This window comes from Suillus clintonianus (assembly GCF_016758775.1).
Source record: "Suillus clintonianus strain FC179 chromosome Unknown DEU56scaffold_125, whole genome shotgun sequence".
NCBI lineage: Eukaryota > Fungi > Basidiomycota > Agaricomycetes > Boletales > Suillaceae > Suillus > Suillus clintonianus.
The window spans coordinates 57,675-78,782 of NW_024539349.1; the positions used below are offsets into that span (position 1 = coordinate 57,675).

A 21,108-nucleotide genomic window follows, 5' to 3' on the forward strand; every position below is an offset into this window, starting at 1 on the left:
GCCCGCCAACCTTTGAACATCATTTGCTTCGTTTAGAAGTCATGTGCGTTTTTCACAGTGATTTTTGGTGACTCGCAATTCGCTTGTGACAGTCCCTACACTTGTACGGTATAACACGTATTATCTTGCTAACCCACCAACACCTGTCGACGCTCCTCTACGTGGACAATGGACAATCAGGCCTCAGGCCCGATGATCAGTCTTTCACGTACACCTTTGTTACATACGTCATCCTATCCTAACGCGATCGGCCAGAACGCAAGTCGCTTTATCCATAAGCGATGTATGTTGTGTACAGGGATGGTCGATCGTCGTGCACTCACTTGGGACAGTGCCTCCATGGCATGATTTGTCTTTGACATGCCCTTGGGACTGTTTTATTTCTTTACTGTGTTCTTTTATCCTGTGTGTTAGTACGACTATTTCGCCTATTCTACTATACGTCCTGCATCCGGCATGGCCGACCAGCCCTCTGTGGCTTCTCTCGTCTATTCGGTTTATGGGTATGCTGCACGGTATGAGGAGATGGTGTTGGTCCAGCACCCACGTCAAGAAAAAATGACGAGTTGCGCCGCTGGTTTACGGAGTTTGTTCCATCTGCTACGTGCGCGCGATATCAATTATCACGAGCGAGCGATCGACGAAGTCGGCGAGTATAAGAGGGCCGCGCCTGTTCGGTTCATGTTCTTCCGGGATGGCCTTTCCGAAGGGGAATACAGCATCGTTGGTCAAGAGGAAATCGGGACATCACAGGTGAGTTAGTCCAGCGAGGGTCATTTCTTTGTTCTTTGTTTAATCGTGTCAAATAGGGGCGATCAATGACATCTGGAGCAACAAGTACTTCAAAGGTCCAATTCATAGTCGTAGGCAAACAGAGAGTCTGCGATATATTCTATACATTTGGTTTTATCGCTCATCGACTGCGTTTACTGAAAGCACCATGCACGATTCGTCCCGAAGAATAGGTATGTTGCTGAGTTACCACCTTTGTATCCACGTGATTATTGAATGGATGTCTAGGAACGAATGGGATAAGTCTGGGAAATGCCCTGTAGGATTCGTCGCCGACCAGGGAATTTGCAATCCTGCAATTCACAATTTCTACTTGCAGTCGCATGTAAGTCTCATCAGAAGTTCTTTCATCACCATTGCTCACTTTATCGATCACATGTTATTTGTATAGCCAGCAGACCGAGCCATTAGATCACACTGAGAGACGATATATGCAAGAAAAACACGGACGAGTAAGCCCGCAGTTCGTCATTTAGTCATATCCTTTTCACCTCTTTTAGCCTGCAGGAACTCGCACTCACATTGTGCCATGCTTACCGTTCGTGCGACACATTCCGTCTCCATTCCCGCTCCGGTATACTGTCAGCCATATTCCACTATCCACAGCGAACGCTTCTGACATGCTCATTCCCTCGCCCAAAGATGCCGATGCAAGTATCCCAGCCTGTCACGCCCAGTGTCTGTGCGCGCGGCACGTTCCACTTCAATACAGTCATAGTTTTTGACGCCACCCCCATCTAAAGCAACGATGACGCTTTCGGCCTCGACCGCTGGAGGAAGAATTTCGAAATTAGCACGCGAACATAGTCGCTGGTTTATGTGAGCACATTGAAGGTGGTATCCTCTAGACGGTCGATTTGGAGTCTGACAAGCACAGGGCTCGTTTTTGCTGCGCGGATGTACGAATACCATTTTCCGAGTGAAAAGTTAAATGTTATCACACCCTCATCATAACAATGCCGATGACCTGGCTACCAAGCTCCATTGGCAGATAACTTGCACGAGAGTGAGCCCGATACACTCAATGCGGCGCATGAGAATGCACAGCGAAAGCCACGGGCGAACAACTGACACGTCCCAGAGATGATCCACTCACCCGTTTTTACAGGTCAGACCACCCTCTCGCATCCTCTCATACATGCAGCACACCCTCTCATATATCCAGTGCATCCTCTCGCATCCACCCTCTCCCGCGCATCGAACACGCCCACCTGGGAGATACTGTTGAAGATCGCCCGAACGACACAAGCAAGATAGTACTAGTGATGGATAAGGACAAAAACGTCGTCGATGTTGTATTCAAGGCGTGTGGCTGATCCTGATATCATCTTTGTACGATGCTGACCTCTATTCCCTCAGTACATCCTCGGCCCTCCAACACATACTCTCATACATCCAGCGCATCCTCCCACTCCTCCAAAACTTCCCCTCATATTCACACCAAGGTTGGTCTTGAATCGTACACTTACAACCTCCGCAACTCACCCTCCAGATACCCCACACCAATCTCATGATAAGCTCCCTGTCCATCACGACGCTTGTGAGGGTAACCAGCGAGCCTCCAATGGGGGTATCCAGGGAGACTCCAACGAGGGTGTACGCCACCCACGAGAACCTCAACATGAGGTTATCGTTATCTACAACCGTCGCAACGACCCTCTTCACAATCTACGGGAGCCTCATCGTGATGTCCTCCATACTTGCTGTGACAGTGGATACCAAGAGCACGACTCGATACCAGGATTCCAGATGGACGGATCGCGCATCTATAATGCTCCATCTTTGGACCATGCCAATCACGACGCTGGCCCACGATTATTTAATCAACATCCAGTCACGCCTGCTCTCGTTTGCTTCAGAAAGTAGCTTTGTACCATCAATCCACTATAGACGGGCGTATAATTGGCTTGTAGGTTGGTATTTACTAAGTGCTGTACTTTCATTACCACTTACATTGGATCTTTGCGTGCAACTAGGCTTATTTTTATAATCTCTTCTCGCGTTCCTTGATCTGTTTTCTGTCATTCACACCTGTGGAAGAAAAGCTTTCAACCCTTTTGCTATTTGTATTGATGCTTCCTCCGATAATCGGTCCTCAGACGGGAGAAATCAGAAACCTCCTGCTTTCCTCGATCTCGCAGACTAGGTAAGTCCAATTTTCATCCCTTCGCTGTCTCACTTTTCACAGCACCTTATTGTGTCTTCTAGGCTGCGAGACTGGGTACTAATATGCCTGATATGTCGGCTGTGAGTCTCCTTCATAGCCCTCCTTCATTGTCCCTTTCAATTGACCTTCCATCCCGAAGCGCGTCAAGTTAAAGCGATTGGAGCACGAGCATCAAAGGTTATTTCAGCGGAAAACGTTGTCTTTCACCTCTTGCATGGCCGCTCTGAATTTCGTATGAAATGCGCGCGCTCGAACAACAGCAGGCCCAGGAACTGCTTAGCATTCCTTATAACCCGACTAGCTTGGCCCATCTCGCGGTCTCTGCACCTACCACTCCTCCGAGAGTGAACGCCGTTTTGAATGACGACAATCTTGTTAGGTCGGCTCTCTCTCACTCTTCGGTAGATGTAGAGACTCTTAAGAAAGCAGTTGGTTCTGCGGTTGCGGATAAGTAAAAATCGGTCACTTATGCGCCTTCCGTTCATCGGTCCCAGACATTTGTTCCAGTCATGGATTGAATGGTCACTACGCACGACCTGCTGGAGCTAAAGGAATGCCAGCCAGCCGTCGCACTTCAGGTAGCAGTCACGACGAGGAGCTTGCTGGTCATTTGCAAGGTCTCTACTTCGTCGGAGGGCGTCAATATCGAGCGACGCCTAGCCCCGGGGCCGTAGTACATTCGCTCTTGCCTCGCGGGAGATACGGGTATGAGGAGCGCACTGAAGGCTAGTAGTATAATGTGGGAATGATGCTCAACGAGCCTTTGGACCAGGAAATGCATATTAGGTGAAGTCTACATATTGTTTGCCTGTCTCATCGTTCCTAGACGCAATGAGGCATCTCCCAACATCCGATGAGGACAAGTTTGCATCGTGTGCCACTCGGGTGCTCTACCTGCATTTTATGTTACTTTAAGTAAACCGACATCGAACCGCAAGATTAACACCTCACCTGCTGCTCTGGATCTCGGACATCGCTCGCAGACATAACCACGCAATTCCAAACGATCGCCGCACTGTCACCAACACCGCTTTGACACTACCGTCTTCGCCAACTGACATGTCTACTACCATTATTGGCGCTGGAGCTGTGACTCACCGCACCGGTCAACATATGCAAGCGTCTCTCGGTTCAACTGGCCAAGCACCTAGAACCAGGCGGGGCTTTCCTGTCATGAGCCCGATGCGCTCAATGCCAGCTACACACACCGCCGTCTATGGCGAATGGTGGCAACGGGCATCTTTTGCAAACCCCGGGCACTCCTCTTACTCCTGGTTCTCAGGCGTTGAGCGGACGACTTTCTTAGCAAGGTAGTTACCTGATATACGAGCACTCTGGGAAGAGTGAGTTACAACCTTCTCTCTCTAACTCGTCATCTGCATCTGGCCAGTACGACAATGTTTATATGGGGTTCGAACAATCCGGCGCCGAAGACGTTTATGGGTCGAACTGTCAGCTGGACAGCGGTCGGTTTAATTCATATGATCGCGACTCGAGCACCCGGTCTGGTAAGAGTGTCAATGGTGCGAGCGGCTCGACTGCCATCTGTCACCACCATGGGACGCGACATGGTCTGCGTATCGGTCGTAGCAATGCTGCTGATTGAAAATTAACGGTTTACACGGCCTAAAGCACAAGAGGGGTGACATGGATAGTCATATGATTTTGTCAAGCTATTTAATTTGTTACTCAGCTTTGTGCAGTGAACTGTTTCGCTGGAACACGCCCGGAAGACCTTCAGAGCGAAATACCCATACTGCGCCAAGATCAGCATGGGTGCCGCTACCTGCAAAAGAAGCTTGAAGAAGGTGATCCTGTCCAGCCCTGCAACGTCCCTTGATTCGTTCAAAAACCTCTGGGAATCCTGTGATGGAACCTCCCCGAGAACTTGAGCCTGAAATCACCATTGCAGAATCGCAGATACTCGCCAAATGGTTGCAGCAGCATCTGGATTGGTGCTCCAGGCTCCAGCGAAAGAGTCGGAGAGGAAATTGACGAAGGTCCAGACGCATATATCGATCTAATTCTTCTCAAGGAGGACCGTCGGTTGATGATAATCGAGCAACATGATCACATACTCTGAATTCAAAGCAACTTGACTGCATGTTTACCCTCGGCATGACACCTATAGCTAGGGTAGGTCTCTGGTTTTCGCTGCGATGCCAACTGTTGATTCGTTTGGCGACGCCCAGACTCGCTGAGATGATGCGTAATCTCATGGGAATCTCCCTCGATCCCCCAGGCAATTGCAACACCATCATTTGGCTCTGGACACACGCATTCCACAAACTCATCGAGGCCTTGAGACGTGAAGCTGGCGAAGGAGATTTTATTTCACGTACTAGACTGTCATTAGATAGATGGGTAGGTACACCAATTACATGGACACTATGGTAGCTGCAGGCAGAAAATGATTATTAAACGAGGAACGCATTAGAGAGGCAGTAGGTAGGGGATAGCTTGAGTACCCTTCCAGATTCATCCAACGAGAGCTTCGTTAAAAAAAATGCAGGACACGGAGAGCAGACACCGGAAGATTGGCTTGAGTTCGAGGGCAGAACCATGGCTCGCCCTCTCACGCGGGCGACGTGTCGGTGCTAGCAGCAGTCGTTTGCGCCTGTTTCTTCTTCGGCTGAAGTTTGGAGTGGAACTGTGGGACCGACATAGAGCCACGCTGCTCATCCAGAATTCGAACAGCTTCCGATGCATGATTGCCGGCGTCCATCGTGGAGTTGATGTGGGTGATGAAGAACATGAATTGCGACCACTGTCGCCTCACCTATCTATATGTTTCCCCGGCCGCGCCCCCCCGGTAGTCCCCGTCCCTGCTCCTTCCTCTTATGGTTAGCCGTTACCTCACAGTCCCTGCTTCTCTTTCCCATCTGCCATTTTCGACGTTTCGACTCGTCCCGACCTTACGTCACAGTCCCTCCGTCCCTGCTTCCTTTTTTTCCCATCCCCCTCGCGGCAGGGACGTCCCTGCTGACGTAATTTTCCCACCCACTCCCCCAGCAGGGACGTCCCTGCTCCTCTGTGTTTTCCAGCAGGGACGGGCGTATGTAACAATTCCTCCGTCCCTGCTTCTCTTTTTTCCCATCCACTCACTGGCAGGGACGTCCCTGCTCCTCTATTTTTGAACCCACCCCCCCAGCAGGGACGTCCCTGCTGCTCTATTTTTGAAACCACCCCCCAAAGCAGGGACGTCCCTGCCACTCCGCTATTTTTGCATCCACTTCCCTGTGGGGATGACTATCTGTGAGTGTCCCCCTGTCTTGAACAGAATATGGTCGTATCCACTGTACTTGCCGACAATGATCTGAGATCTCCTTGGCTTGTTACTTGTTTTCTCTCCTTCGGACTTTCCTGACCCTCATTTTTCTCCTCTCCTCGACTTGTTTGAACTCGCCTGTATTCATGTTCACTTTCATGAAGTTCTCTACATTTTTCTGGGTTCATCTGTACTCGTTTACACTCGTCTTCACCCGTCTTGGCTGATCCACGGAGCTTGTTTTCGCTTTTTTAAACTTCGCTGAACTCGTCCCCCCCTCTCCTTCACTCCTTCAGACTCGCCCACACTTATTTTCGCTTATATGAGCCTCTTCACATTCCTCTGGGCTCACTCGAACTCACTTTGACTCTTCTGGACTTGTATTTGCTTGTCCATGCTGATCTTCCCATTTTGAATTCACTCCTCTGGACTTTCCTGAACTCGTTTTCCCTCTCTTTGACTCATTTGGACTCTCTCGTACTTAATTTTGCTTTTATGAACCCCTCCGCATTGATCTGGGCTCGCCTGTGCTGATTTATACTTGTCTAGACTCCTTTTCACTTGTTCATGCTGATCTCCTGAGTTTACCTCTCTTCTCTGGACTTGCCTGAACTTCCTTTCCCCTCCCTTGGCTTGTTTGTACCCACCTGCACTTTCAAGAACTTCTCTGAGTTTATCTTAGCTCACCTGCACTTATTTAGACTCGTCTTCACCTATCTTCGATGATCTATCTGGTATGGGGACCTGAGACCACAAGAACCAAGCGAATTGATGTGATCTCCAGATATCTGGTTTCTTGAGTTCAAATTGAAATAATGTTCCAGCTTTCACGACGCAGGCAACTTGTTGGATCTTCCCTCTGTACCCAATAGTCTTTCCCCTCCCTTTGTCATAATTCCTTGATTTGCAAGACAGGCAGAGGAAGACGACCAGAATCATTGTACTGACTTTGTAGACATATTGTTGTACATGTGAGATTATGTGCATGAGACGACGGAACTAACTACTATGCAGGGTATGATTGAATGCCGGTTCTTCTTGCCTAGAAATAATTGTGGTACACTCGGATGAGACATAGGATTCTCGAATTAAAAATGGGAGACTCGCCTCGTCCGCAGAAATTCATCCATCACATGAAAAAGTCAGGCTTTGCTTTCTCCACCTCGCTGCAGAACCAGAGGAAAGCCTCGACACAATTATTGTATTTACCTTCTTCAGCATGTTCTTGGACTGCCCATGCAATGAAGTCGGTCAATGTCGAGAGCTGGGCCCCTTGGCTGACATCCTGAATCAAGTGACGTCTGAACTCCTCTCTGGACCAGAAACAGAAGACGGTCTTGAAGATGAATCCAGAGAATGGGCAAGTCACCCCTTTCTTGTAGAGCAACCCAGCATGACAAGCTGGTTCCTCGCCGTTGTGGTTTCTTGACTGGGGTAAGCAGCACTGAAAGCAATAAGTGAAGGGAGCAAATGAGAATGCTCGTTTGAACTGGTAGTACTCCGACATGGGCACTTCGCTCATTTCCTCGCAGGCAGCATGGCTGGCTTCTAAGACTCGGAGTCCTCTTCTTCCAAAGTGAAAGGGGCAGTGATCTCTCAATGCCTCCATATATCTGTTCAGGCGGGAGGTTCGTGCCAGACGACTCATGGCTGCTTGATTTACCTGTTCCGCCCTGGATGCAAAGGTACGGGAATCACTGGGAAGTGATGAGGGGGGTGGCAGCTGGAGTCTTGAAGAGGATGACGCAGAAGGCTGCGAGCAGGACTTTAAATGCTGTGAGTAATGTTGGACAAAAGAAAAAGATGGGGAATGCATACCATGAAGATGTTTTTCATGTTGTCGCGCTGTACGAGGTAAAATAAATGGTCAGCATCAGCAGAGTGTGGATCGAGGATTTGACTGACGGGCTTGTGAATGACCTCAATGGCGTCAAGCACGAGAGCTTGAGACGAGGTTATCTGTGAGTCCATGCCATACAGGGCATCGCTGTCCTGCGACAGTGGTTGGGCCGGTTCAGCGTCCTCCTGTGACATGGCCTCAATACGACGAGATATCATGGGATGGGGAAAAACTCACAGGGGCGTTCTCCATGGTTTGTGCTAATCTGCTTGCTGGCACAAATGCAGGAGGTGGGGCCTGCACAGCTGGAGTGTGTGAGATGGATGTTTGTTCTTGCGACAGGGCTTGTATGGCGAACTGCTGCATCGGGCTATCTGGATCGCAAATGTCGCAAGGGACGCCACGAGGTTCTTGATTGCAACGAGTTGCAAGATCGACGCCATCCATGCAGACCGTATTGGTGTATCGGCGACACTCCGGACCATGGACCACTCGGTCCAACTCCAGCAGGCATTCGTCCTGATTCCTCTTGGACCCTTTGAAGGATGCTATGCCAGTAACGTCGCTGACAAAAAACACATGGGACTCCCTTCCATCACGACCTGCGCGACCCAGCATTTGGTTGTTCACTACAAGCCCATATGCCGGTTTGAAGATAACCACGAATCGAACTTTGGATCTGTCTATACCCTGTGCGAAAGCCGTGGTGCATGCCATCACCTTTGATTCTCCTCTGTCCCAGAGGTCGAGGTTGTAGGCCTTGGTATTTCCGTTCGCCCAGAGGTTGCTGTGATAGACTGCACATTTGTGCAGGACTGCAAAGGTCTCCGCCTCGACTTGCGAGCAAAAGAATACCAAGATACGTTCGTCATCATCCAAGAGTCCGTTGAGTGCACAAACCAGACGACCTAATGATTGCTGTGCTATAATAGGCTGGACCGGAACGACGTGCATTCCAATTTCTGGACGGTTTGTTGAAGACCTGAACTGGGCGAGGTTGTCCACCTTCATACCGAATGGTTTGATGAAGCTCGACAACCGATGGGGAGGGGCAGTAGCGGACAGGAGGCAGATCAGTATCCTCATGGCGCTGAATTGCCTGGCAAGAACCCCCCATGCCTTTATTCGTTCCGGATGGCAGTTGACATTATCATGAAATTCATCTACGAAGGCCCTGGTGAATTTATTCCCAAGGGGGGACACGAGGAGACTGTAGAGTATCAATCAATCAATCACTGAACTTTGGGCAGGTGAGATATGCCCTCTTACTTAGCAAAAACAGTAGACGAGCAATGCTCCACCTGAATGAAAAGGACCTGAACATCGTCCGGTACTTCCTTGGATTGAGAGTAATTGTGGCATCGCAAGCCACCAGCAACCGTCTTCTTGTACTGTTCTTCTAGCAATGCCACGAATGGGCAGACGACGATGGATTTCGCATTCTCGTCGAGGATTGAGGGAACCATCCACATCATGCTTTTGCCGCCCCCTGTCTTCATGGCGACGAGGACATCACGAGTTTCCGTCATGATTCCCACCAGCGCATCCATCTGCTCTCTGCTCTTCTCCTTCGCAGTGGGGTCCTTCCTCAGGAATCGAATTGCGTCTCGAATTTGTTCTCTGATCTCCACCACAGCAGGCGGCGGCGAAGATGCTCGACTGCTATCAGGCACTATGAAATCCGACAGGTCTTCGTCGGTCGTCGGGTCCATGATTTCCCAGTCCTCGTTCTCCTTTGGCAGTGAGGCAGTAGGTCGACGAAGACGTTTCAGACGTTTAGGAGGTTCTTGCTCTCCTTCGGTCTCACTGACGTGCTCCAGAGTATGCTTGCGGCTCCGGTATATAGCTGCAACCGGAGCTGAACTGGGGAGAGATCCCAGGTCTGACTGGTGCTTGGATTGGCCAGGTTTGCGAGTCCCAGCCTTTCGTTTGTAGTCCGTTACAGGGGACAGACTGGAGGATCTGGAATGGCTTGCACTATCAGCACTGCTAATCGACAAGACTGATGCAGGTTTGGACTTGGACGGTCGAGGTTGGCCTGGCTCGTACGCCCTTCCCTTCCCCTTGTAGTCTGTGGCAGAACCATAGGTCGGAATGATGATGTCGGGTGAAGGCAGAAAGTCGTCTATGGATTCAGTCTGCGACAAGCTTTCTATGGATGATGCTGGCAGGGGAGAGTCGGAGAGCATGTTTCCACATTCGATGTAGCCACTCGGAGCTGGCGATCCCTCTCGAGTGGTGGCGGACGGATCTGCAAATAGGACGTCAGATTCGTTTTCAAATGCTATGGAAGCTGGTACTCACCAGCACGACAGCTGTCGAATAATTCGCCCGAGTCCTTCTTCTCCCAGTTCACAGCCTGTCTGGGAGGTGGAGCAAGAGCAGCGGAGACCACATCCTTCAACATGGTCGAGAAGTCGTTCTCGAAGAATGATTGAAGGGCACTGGAGGTGGTTTTCTTGACCAAATCGCCAATGGACTCCAGGGTGGTTCCGTTGGACATGCTCTTTCTGCTTGTTCGAATGGGTTCCGGAGGTGGCAAAGGGCCGAGGCCTAGGACGCTGTGCCACTGATCACCCAACCATCTGTGCTTGCACATGCTGTTGTTAGAAAGTCGAGGTACTGCCCCTAGAACTACGGCGTAGTGGCTATGGTCCATGGCAGTGGAGTGGTCGGCAGACTCGGAGAGGATGTTGTCAGTTTCATCATAAGAATGGTCTGCGGCTATGAATTCCCGTCCCATTGTTATCGCGCCTTGACGGAAATCTCTCAATCCCCAACGACAGTCGAAGTATTCCAGATTCCAATGTTGGATGCTGTCTGAAAACTTGGCAGCAGTGATTCTCTGGCCTTCAGCCACGCATAGATACCTGAAATAAAGGACATTCAATGAGAATGATGTTTGATGCCAAAGGTTGAGGGGTCACTCACGTTCTGTACAGATGCTCTGACTCCTTCCCATATGCAACCCCAGCCAGGATGGCTTCGGCGGTTCGTAAGCCACCTCCCAGCATTTCGAGGACCCAGAAAGCAATGTCCTTTGGCACGAAGCCAGGGGTGCACGAGTCTCTATCTGTGATGCCTGTCTTCTTACTGTAGGCAGTGAGCACAAACATCTCCTTGCCTCCCATGAAGAGATTACGATGCCTGTCGGCATTGGTGATCTGATGGTCGACGAACTGAGTTCCTCGACAGGAGATGTGAGTGACTATGAAGAGCAAATGGTACAAAGGCTCCCAGACTCGCAATGAGCGTCTGAGGAATTCCTTGATCCCCGGAATGTTCCAAGCTATCCTACCTTCGTTGTCGACCATAGCGAGGTTGTGAGACTGCACCAAGAAGAAGAAGAGAGAATGACGCTTCTCGTAAAATGGCTCCTCGGACATGAAGGAATAACCCCGCCTGGTGTTGGTGAGATCATCCTTGACATGGTCTGGCATCCTCGTCAACATGATGTTGTCGTTCGTGAGGGCAGCGTATCGTAGAGTCAGGTCATTCACGCGGTCCTGGATGCCCTGTCGAAGTTTGTCCATTTGCATGGTTTGAGTGCCGATGGTGATCGACTTGACGTCAGGATCGACGTATACATTGGGCTCTTTCATTTGATTCAAGGCCAGTGCTGATGCATACTGCTGCATTTCGTATACGATGTTGAACGTGTGAGGACGGCCCAGTTGCAAAACCTGCTGATGGATTTGCATTACACGTCTTTCCAGGGCAATGCAGGATTAGTTGGTGAGGAAGGGAAAAGTCGAAGAAACACTCACTCATTGTCGTCGGCGTGAACGGAATCTGTCTCATCCTCCTTGTCCATGAGGGCCTCGAGGAGCGAGGTCATGTTGCACAGGTATTTAATTTTAGCCAGGTCTGGGGTAAGGATGTTGGCTTCACAGAAATTTCCATCAGCACGGAGGGCTCTCAGCCAGATGGCTCGCTGAATAGGGTTTCCCCAATGATCTGTTGCGCAAAGGGATGGGTCGGTGTTCACAAATGACCAAGCGAGATCATGGTAGGCAATCATCCTCTTCCTGGGGGATGCTGCTTCGTCCCTAAGAACGGTGAGAAGGTCCTCGAGACGACGAGTCTGCAATGCAGAGAGTGAAAATGAGAAGTCCAAGGCGAATCCGAGATGAATGCGGATGATGTTTCGAAATAATTGGAGCATGAAATTTGCATATTCTGAGTTTTCAGCGGAGATTGGCTTCCAATGCGAGTTGCTGAATACGCAGAGGAGGTTAATAAAGGGGCTATGGAAGCAAGGTCGAACTACTCACCTTTCCCGTGGAATGGCATCGCCGTGAATCAAGATTTTTGCGAGACTCAACCTCTGAGGGTGACCATCTAAGATCGTCGCGGCTCTCACAAAATGGTCCTGGATAGCTATGGCCAGTCGGGGGAAAATACCGCCGTGCTCCTCCTCGGTATGCTTCTTTTTGATTTGTTCTGCAGCACGTCTCTGCGCAGGATTCATACGGACGTCGTTCTGAAACTTATCCCAGCCCATAAATTTAACAAGGGGGGTTCGCTCTCGTTCAGTATCCGCCGGCACGACCAAGGGAACATCGATTGCAGGTAAGAACGTAGCCTTGAGGGTCTCCTTCAGGTTGGGCCTAGCTCCTGGCAAGATCTTCTGACCGATTTCAAAAAAGGAGCCGCCTACACCTGTGAACAGACGTTGGACCTTGCAAGGTCTATGGCAGACCTCCCCCAAAGCTGTGGAACCGTGTTTTTCTCGACGGTGTCTTTGCATGGTCTGCAAGTCCCTTACGCAATATTCGCATTCTGACGAAGCTTTGCAGGCCAGACCATCGCTTGGGTCACCAAGGAGTTGAACGGGCGGTCCTCCAGCAGCGGGTAATTTGACATGCTGCGGTTTTGTATACACCTTGGACTTTGAGCAAAAATCCAAGACAGCCTGCAGATCCGCGGGGGGTATCTGGTGACAAGGGAAGGTCGTTTAAATTTAGAATAATAATGTAAAAGTTATGTACTTGCCTTATAGGACGAGTGATGATTGATCCTGTGACCAGCAACCATCTCGGATGTCAATGCCACCCGGCAGGAGCAGCAGATGAGAATTTTGAGTTCGGTGTGAAGGCAAACCCCAAGGGCGTCGAGGACCTCGTTGGACTTCAAGTAGTCGACTCCGGGCATGAGATGTGCCTTGCCAGAATTCACATTAGATCGGGTTCCTGTATATTTTGGCAGGAGAACGCCATTGATCAGTATACCTCAATTCGAATTTTAAAGACGTCTCTCACCTGAGGAGGCAATCTCCTGAGTGGACGTAGCGGCTGGCACCAGCACCTTTGCCGAGGTATTGCCAGCACCTTTTTGGATTGGGTTTCCTGGCAGAGCTTGAACGAATAAGATATTTATGGCCAAATTGTCTTGGTATGCTCACCTGGCGCTGGGGTACCGAAGATTTTGAGCTCAGTCCCGTCATTGTGATCCGTGACGATGTGGTGTTCGATGCTGTCTCGCTGTTTGAAGCTTTGGCCACACCCAGGCAATGGGCAAGAATAACGTGTATTGGAGTGGGCGATGATGTACAGACTGCCCTGAATTTCAAAGGGAACTGGTACAGCATGGTATCGGTATCGATGCCTACGAGCAGCGGTCTTGTCTAAGAACTCGGGAGTTCCTTCGCAGCCAGGCAATAGACATTTAAGAGGGTTATCAGACATAAATGTAGGTTGGCAGTTGTTTCAAAGAGATATGTTTTTTGAATTTCTGACGTCCTCATCCTCAGTCTTATACGATTTCCTGGCAAATTTACAGTGCTCGCCGTGCAGGGGCGTATTGCGACGCGAGCAAGGCAAGCTGAAAAAAAAATCCTAGCACAAGCTAGCCAATTACTTCCGTGGAATGGAGACGGACAGAGATCCAAGGCAACCGGATCCAGCGATGGCTGATGATTAACATACCATGCCACAAAAGGTTGGTAGATCAGCAAATATGGGAGGTCTCTATTGCTTTTTTTTTTAAATCCGACTCGGTACCGTAGATCCGTCCCCCGTTGACCCTGCGGCGCATGATCTCGGTGAACTTTTTTTTTGTTTTGGAGAATGCAGGGCGCCTGTCTATACCAGTTTTGTGTCCGATGTGTTCGGGCTAGCATACTTTGCGTCGCAGGCGAGCCAAATCACATGTTTGAATATAACCGAGGATCTCGTATTTTGTATGATATTTGCTGTGCTGGTTTGGATCCGTTTTTTTTTTTACATTTATCGGAATGGGGGAGCAGACGCTAGAGGCTGCTAATTGCCTTACCACACAGTCTTTGGTATTTGTGTGTACAAGAATGTAGGGTTGCAGAAAATATGTACAATGTCAAGTATTCCACAAACCATGTCATTCTCGTCCTTGCTACTCTCAATTCCTCCCCTCCTTGCCTACCATGTCCAAAAAGAAATTTTGTAGTGGAAAGGCAGGTCTTGGCACATTGTATCTGTCATGAATCTTATCCCTCATGAAATGAGCGATTACGAATCGTTCTCCCTCATTCCAAGGCCCAACCGAATGCTCCAGAACCATGCCTGAAATGTGAAGCATGGTTCCAGGAAAATAATCCAGTTCAGCCTTCACATCAGCCAACTTCAACGTGGCAGTGTGGCCAATCCCCAGACTGACTAGAAGATCATACAGAGTCGGCGAACCGCCGCCGTCCCTATGACTCAAGGTCAACCGATTCGCGATAACTTCCAATCCGGAAAAGATGGAGGGCCATTGAGAGACAGCAAGGAATTTCTGTGGCCTTGAAGATACATCCTTGAGTGTGTCTGACATTGCCATGGAGCCGGCTCGAAATAAATCTGGAGCGACGGCAGCCGTGATAGCGTTCCAGAAGAATTCAGTCATGGAGATGTCAGCCAGCCAGGCTTGGACCTCTGCAGAGGCATATGAAGCCGACGTCACCAACGGATCTTGAATCCTCTATTTTTCATGGGCGTGATAAGCATTCAAGAAAGAGAAAAAGCGATAGGGAAACCAGACTACCTCGCGCCTCTGCATGAAATATGCTGGAGATATGGTTACTCTGCCTGCCCCAAATTCCCCCCCACATTCAGGTGCACAAAAGCCAGTCGATCGCCATGGAACTCTATTGCCTGAGGAGGATGAGAGGGATCGAAGAAGCACCTTGCGGAGTCCTGTAGTTATTGTATTCACATGTTGCTAAGTACTGAATCAGCATGACATTTGCGGAATGCTCATTCCACGCACCACGCGAGATGGGGACAAGATGTTGGGTAAATAAATCACCAGAATTTTACCATTGCTGTCCACGATGGTCGCCGGGTGCGAAATCTTCCCCAAGTCAGCCCTGGCGAAGAATTTTTCAAGTCTCTCCGGTTCGGTTGTAGGCGAGCCGTCACGGTTGGGTGGAGACAATTTGACCGAATCGCTGTAACGATCTACATCCCATGCCACATGATCTTTCGCCCAGTTGATGATATTCAGATGCTTGCTCGTGGGGGGGAAATGTGGAGACGCTCACATGGGTTCACCATTGCATGCGCAATGGTAAGGGCAGCTCGTTGAATTTCATAATTCGAAACTGTTTTGGAACAATCTGGCGTTTCGACGTCCGAAGACAAGCAAGCCAAAAGATCCATTGAAATCCTCAACCTTCGTACATGAATCATTCGATATGTTCTACAGTTAGACAAGTCATACCTTGCTTTGTGCAGCAGGTGAGATTGCACCACCCCTCCTCGTATGACCTTCACAGCAGAAGAACCCCTCAATACTTCACGGATCTTGATAGTCAGAGCCATCCTGAGGCGGTCAGACTCATCCTGTTGTTGCTGCATGAAGGACGGAAAGAAAGACAGAACTACTCGGCTCCCTGCTTAATCGATCCATGTGTTAAGGTTTAGGTACTGTACAGTTTGGTAATATTCGTAGCAAATGCGTTTAACGTACATAAGGCTCTATACGACCGGCATATGTCATTTGAACTTCAAAATAAATGACGCTACAAAGAAAAACATTGGGTCGAAAGGGCACTCGCTACCTTCAGGGGCTAGCATAGGTTTCGGGGCATGCAACCCTGGCAATAGGTAAAATGATCAGCTGCGAGAAATGCCAAATTTAGAAGGATGCCAAACACTGACACACTTCCTGTGATAGGATATATAGCTCGGACATCTATGGGATCCCCAGCACCTGTCATTCCCAATTTCTTCAACAGCATTGTTGTGAATCACCAAATATGGCTGCCGTCAACAACACAGGTATGGGCGTGCTCGCGTGGACCCCTGCTGCATTAAGAAATTACTGACCTAATGGCTGGCTGTTCCTGCAGTACCGTTGTTGCATCCTATAACATCATTTGCGATCCCAACGGTCAACGCGGAATGCGCCTTGGACGAGACAGCAACTGAGGTGTCATACAGACCGCCAGAAGTTACTGATGTCATTGACTTCGCTACCGGGGAGACATTCCAAACGTGCCGTGTGCCTGTTGTGCAGAGTAAGCGACTCTCGGGATACGTCCCGTTACCCATCCGATACCAGGCGGTATGGTTGCAATTGACATACTGTATCATCCTGTATACCAATATGAGGAGACTTTGGGAGGAGGAGGAGCAGAAAAATACAAGGAGGGCGTCCAAGGAGAACGCTGCCATTCTGCGGAAGAATTCCGGTGCATTGGTTGCACAACATATGCTGGCTAGATTGCTGGCTGTGGATGAATTAGTGAGCCTATCGCACGACACCTCCATACCCGGGAACGAGAGCGTCCGCATTCTCGACGAATGGAAGATTCGCTGGTCGAGGGACTGGTTCAACACCACCTATGACAAGGTCTTCGCCGCTGGTGCAAAATTCTTGAATGCAGATCCCATCCCCCAAGAAAATGTAGAATTATTCGGTGAGTACATACATGAGCTTCTGTCCAATTATCGCGTGATTCCATTGTGGACTCGTAGAATCAGACTGGAATGTAGATGAAGAGGGCAAATGGTTGTTAAAGCCCCCTGCAGACCTGGGGGATTGGTTTGACGGCGAGATCAAGGGGCTCGACGCCATCTTCGAAAAGACCTTGAAAAAGCAGGCCCTGGCTTCCTTGAAAACACCAAGCGATTACTCCCAGCACCATTACAACGATAAAGCTGTGTTACCAGCAAGATGGCATGAAGGACACGAACCTACTCCATATTTCTGGAGCGTGAAACAGTGGACATGGGTCGCCAAAGGTGCGAACATTGTTGAATGCTATTGAATCTCCCTGCTGATAACTTCGTATCCTTCAGGCAACTCCATGTGGGAGAAGCCAATCGACTTGCTGTATTTCTGCCTGACAGAACACCCTCCTTTTGTCACTGTTATGCAGTTCGCGAAGGTCCTGAACTGCCTCGTTAGAATTGTGGCTCCCAATCCAAAGCCAAAGCAGGTCCGTTTACTTGCATCCCAGCTTTGGTCGGGACAGAGGACCTGGAGCGAGTTTGTGGAAGCCCTCCTTCGAGATCACTTTCGTAATGCCAGCGCCTACACCTCTGAAAAACCAGGTATATAGTGATTGCCAGTCAGCTTCTCTTGCTCATCGAATATTCTACCATTCTAGATCCCAACAATGGTTTTAATACCCTAGAGGCTCGTTTGGTCCTGGAAGGATACGTTCGGCGGCACAACAAGGACGAACCGTGGGATCTCGAAGATGACGTGCTATGGAATGCCCTCACAAGGGTCACGTCGATGAAATACAAGTCCGGTTGGGAATGGATCGTTTCCCAGGTTGCGTCCAACAGCGATGTTTCACAGGTATTGAGGGCAGCCGGGCCTTACTGGCAAAATGCGAATCAGTCGGCCGGTAAGAATATTATTCCATGAAGTCATTAACTTGGGTGATAATTCGGTGATGTAGAAATCGAGCAGCAGAGTACTCTCACAGGGAATGGAACCACAGGTCAAGAGGAGGAGCTCAATGAAGCAATGGAAGAAGAAAGGGTGCAAAATGTCCAACATCCTATGAGGGGAGATGGGCCGGATGGCTTCCATCACCATGGCAGGCCTCCTCGTCCATCTTCCAGTCACCCGCAGCCACCTGCTGTTGGACCTACATTTGAAGAGGACCTGGCCTGTGTGCACTTCAAGGAATTCCTCGAGCATGGGTCCCTGGAACGTTATGAAGCCAGGATGCGGACCGCCTACCCCTCGGATCATCTGCCGATCATCAAGGACCATGTGGCCAACATCAGAGCTTGGTCTGCGACCAACAGCGGCCCTCCATCCAAAGCGTTTAGCGGCTTTCGTCAACGTTTGATGGCAGCGGAGGCCAGGCTAGAATCTGAACGTGTGCAAGAAGGTTTGTTGTGATGACTTTCGTACTGCGTGGGCTTCTATTGAACCATTGGCATTGTTGACCTTACATTTTGGAATACAGTAGTTGTCTAGCCTACGACTCGAAGGACTACAAGCTATGGTAATCGTATATATATACGCACCTCTTACCATTAAAATGAATGACTTGCATAAGGCTGACATTGGGACGTAAAGTAGGCCAGATTCTCATTGAACTGCAGTGATAGGCATGATGGTGGGATAGGAAAAGCACATCGAAAATCGACGCACACCAAAATCATAAAATTGGACTTGAGGCCGTAAAAGCATTACCAGGACCATGATTGTTGGGGTGGACGCAATACTGAATCATAGTAGCATAGCGAGCCTAAAACGATTCATTGTAATTGTACACGACGTATCACATCAAAGCTAGTACATTTGCAAGAACAGAACGAGCGAAATTACTTGTACAAGGGAAATGGTTGGAACGACATGGCAGGCAGGGCATTGAGATATCAGCCATCAATCACCATGGAGCCATAATGCTTGTTGACCTCAAGCATATTTGCGTCTTCCAGCATGTCAGCCTGCAACTGACGTTTGCTCTTCATCCCCCTCTCAGCACTCTTAGCCTTTGCTTTGTTGGCGCTGTCGGTGAGCTCCACGAAAAAGTTTTGCAGGCCGTAAGAGGCAGGGAAATGATGCCAGAAGAGCTGAGGTGCGACCACCTTGTTGACCTTCTTGAAGTGCTGGTTTTCTTCGTCATTCCTAACACCTGTGGACCTCCAGGTGCATTTCAAGCATCGAAGCGAAACCTTCGGGCCATTATTGAATACACGCATGTCCGCCGGAGTAGGCTGACACCCTGGAGTCGGACAGGATTTAAACTCGTATCCAAACGCACGAAGACCTGCAATGTCCTTGCCAATTTGACGGCATTCCACAATGCGCCTGCCATCGATTGTGCTGGCGAACACGACTACTGCGGTAGTGTAGTCCAAAAAGTCGTTGGACGAGGCCAACATGTCACAAACGGCTGACCAAATGTCGGTCTTACCAAAGACGCCGATATCTGAAATGAATGTACGGACGATGCTGGCTATCATTGATGGCAAGGTGCCGGATCCTCCGAACGCCAGAACGAAGTCGACGACGTTCCTGGAGAAAGATGAGTGTGCATGACATATTGAAAGGACAAGTACGAACTTCTGGACCAATTCCTTCACAGCGAAGAAGTGGTGGCTCACCCTGATAGCAGGGCCGCAGCTCACCATAAACAGTCCTCTCCATCCACCTCTAGCACTGGGAGTGAGTTTGCACCAAGGCGTATTGCCCCTCAGAGTCTTGATCTCAGTGGTGTCGCTCCTGGCAGCATCAGAAGACTTCTTCATCATTTCCAAGAAGTCCGCCCCAAGGTAGGCAGTCAGGATTTCGGTGATGGTGGTGTTGGTGCCACCAGAATGTCCACCGGTGTGCTGCAACATGCCCGTGTATTCGTCGGAATGGGTGTCGACGATGATGAAGGTGTTGGGCGGGAAACCAGCTGCAATGTTCCCCCTGAAGAACTCTACCCCAGGTGCAAGCTTCCTGGACTCAGACACGTGGGCGCCACCACGCATGTGTAAGGTAGATGTGAACAACTGCAAAACATACATATTAGATGTTGGACTGGGTAAGTACAGCTATACTGATGCCACCTACGTTTTGTTTGAACGATCTGAAGTGATTTTCGACATCCAGCACAACTGTTTTCGCAAGATAGTCGTCCTTCATAGACTCTAGGTTGAGATTGACAATGGCCATGGGCCACATCATCTTCACCTTCTTCCGCCTACCAAATCCGATGAAAGCATATCTTAAGGGCGAGTTCCTCTCATCTCCTGTCCTGGCGCATTGGGGACAGAGGAACTCGGATTTTCCGACCTCAATAGTCTTCAGAAATATGCACCCGCTGCTTCGGGCAAGATATTGCTCGCACACGACGGCGCCGCACTCCACGCAATCGTGTTGTTGAGCAGGGGATACTTGGTCACAACAGTAGTGACAGAAGGTGCCGAGTTGCACAGCTGGGATGGGGGAAGGAATTGGTGCGACGGTTTCAGATAGATTTGTGACAGACTCTGTGATGATGTCGCCAGAGTCATTTGCAACATTATGATCGTCTGAGAAAATGCTGGCCACTTTGAAGGATACAGAGGGACCGCCAGCCACATCCGGCGCCATACTACCAATGTCAACATCTCCAGGTCCAGCTCTTGAGATGCCGCTGAATATTGCGCCAACCTTGGCTTTTTTTCTTGGATGAGCAGCAGCAGCAGACTTGTTGGATCGTTTCTTTGGAGGCATGTTTGGGACCTATAGCTAATGTTGGATCGACGGGTGGGTTGTCAGGAAGCAAGAATACAATTTGGCACCTTCATCAATGGCGTCCTATATAGTGCTGCCCATCGTTTGAAGATCCGATCAACGATAACAAATCCAATTTGTCGGTCCGGTCCGTGCTCAACGACATAATGAAAACCCTGCCTCCGCACTAGGGGCCTGGCAATGCAAAAATGAATCAATATTTACTCTACTTCAATGTATACATGAGTTTAGATGTGAGATTCGTATGGTCCCGCTGATTGATTAGCCTGCGCATAAGGCATTGAAATATATACCTAAGATCAAATGCATGTATGCTCTTCAGTCCTGGAACACAGAAGAAACTACGCAAATCAGACTGATTCAATTGATTCAAATTACTATCCT

At 49.5% G+C, this 21,108-nt stretch overlaps 6 protein-coding genes across 6 annotated transcripts; 3 read left to right on the forward strand and 3 right to left on the reverse strand.

The window, feature by feature from the left end:
• Positions 1-456: 456 nt before the first annotated feature.
• Positions 457-1,213, forward strand: DEU56DRAFT_927406 (uncharacterized protein; the record flags this gene model as incomplete). The annotated part of the gene is made up of 4 exons (XM_041358610.1): positions 457-753; positions 937-965; positions 1,021-1,117; positions 1,184-1,213. 4 exons carry the CDS (start codon positions 457-459, stop codon positions 1,211-1,213), a joined length of 453 nt encoding a protein of 150 aa, XP_041202893.1.
• Positions 1,214-3,198: 1,985 nt separating this feature from the next.
• DEU56DRAFT_918167 (uncharacterized protein) lies at positions 3,199-3,689 on the forward strand (the record flags this gene model as incomplete). Its single annotated transcript, XM_041358080.1, has 2 exons — positions 3,199-3,410; positions 3,467-3,689. The coding sequence occupies 2 exons, from the start codon at positions 3,199-3,201 to the stop codon at positions 3,687-3,689; spliced, it is 435 nt and encodes a 144-aa protein (XP_041202894.1).
• Positions 3,690-7,356: 3,667 nt separating this feature from the next.
• On the reverse strand, positions 7,357-13,754 carry DEU56DRAFT_927410 (uncharacterized protein; the record flags this gene model as incomplete). The annotated part of the gene is made up of 13 exons (XM_041358611.1): positions 7,357-7,671; positions 7,891-7,980; positions 8,046-8,072; positions 8,133-8,264; positions 8,305-9,277; positions 9,337-10,318; positions 10,372-10,937; positions 10,999-11,775; positions 11,835-12,284; positions 12,342-13,003; positions 13,171-13,259; positions 13,329-13,424; positions 13,472-13,754. The coding sequence occupies 13 exons, from the start codon at positions 13,752-13,754 to the stop codon at positions 7,357-7,359; spliced, it is 5,442 nt and encodes a 1,813-aa protein (XP_041202895.1).
• A 793-nt stretch (positions 13,755-14,547) lies between these two features.
• Positions 14,548-14,796, reverse strand: DEU56DRAFT_711668 (uncharacterized protein; the record flags this gene model as incomplete). The annotated part of the gene is made up of 1 exon (XM_041347510.1): positions 14,548-14,796. A coding segment is annotated over one exon (249 nt), but the record flags the coding sequence as incomplete, so codon positions are not given.
• A 1,486-nt stretch (positions 14,797-16,282) lies between these two features.
• DEU56DRAFT_918170 (uncharacterized protein) lies at positions 16,283-18,390 on the forward strand (the record flags this gene model as incomplete). Its single annotated transcript, XM_041358081.1, has 6 exons — positions 16,283-16,304; positions 16,376-16,945; positions 17,004-17,270; positions 17,328-17,582; positions 17,639-17,884; positions 17,939-18,390. 6 exons carry the CDS (start codon positions 16,283-16,285, stop codon positions 18,388-18,390), a joined length of 1,812 nt encoding a protein of 603 aa, XP_041202897.1.
• A 482-nt stretch (positions 18,391-18,872) lies between these two features.
• On the reverse strand, positions 18,873-20,703 carry DEU56DRAFT_918171 (uncharacterized protein; the record flags this gene model as incomplete). The annotated part of the gene is made up of 3 exons (XM_041358082.1): positions 18,873-19,515; positions 19,564-19,997; positions 20,059-20,703. 3 exons carry the CDS (start codon positions 20,701-20,703, stop codon positions 18,873-18,875), a joined length of 1,722 nt encoding a protein of 573 aa, XP_041202898.1.
• Between the last annotated feature and the right edge of the window lie 405 nt (positions 20,704-21,108).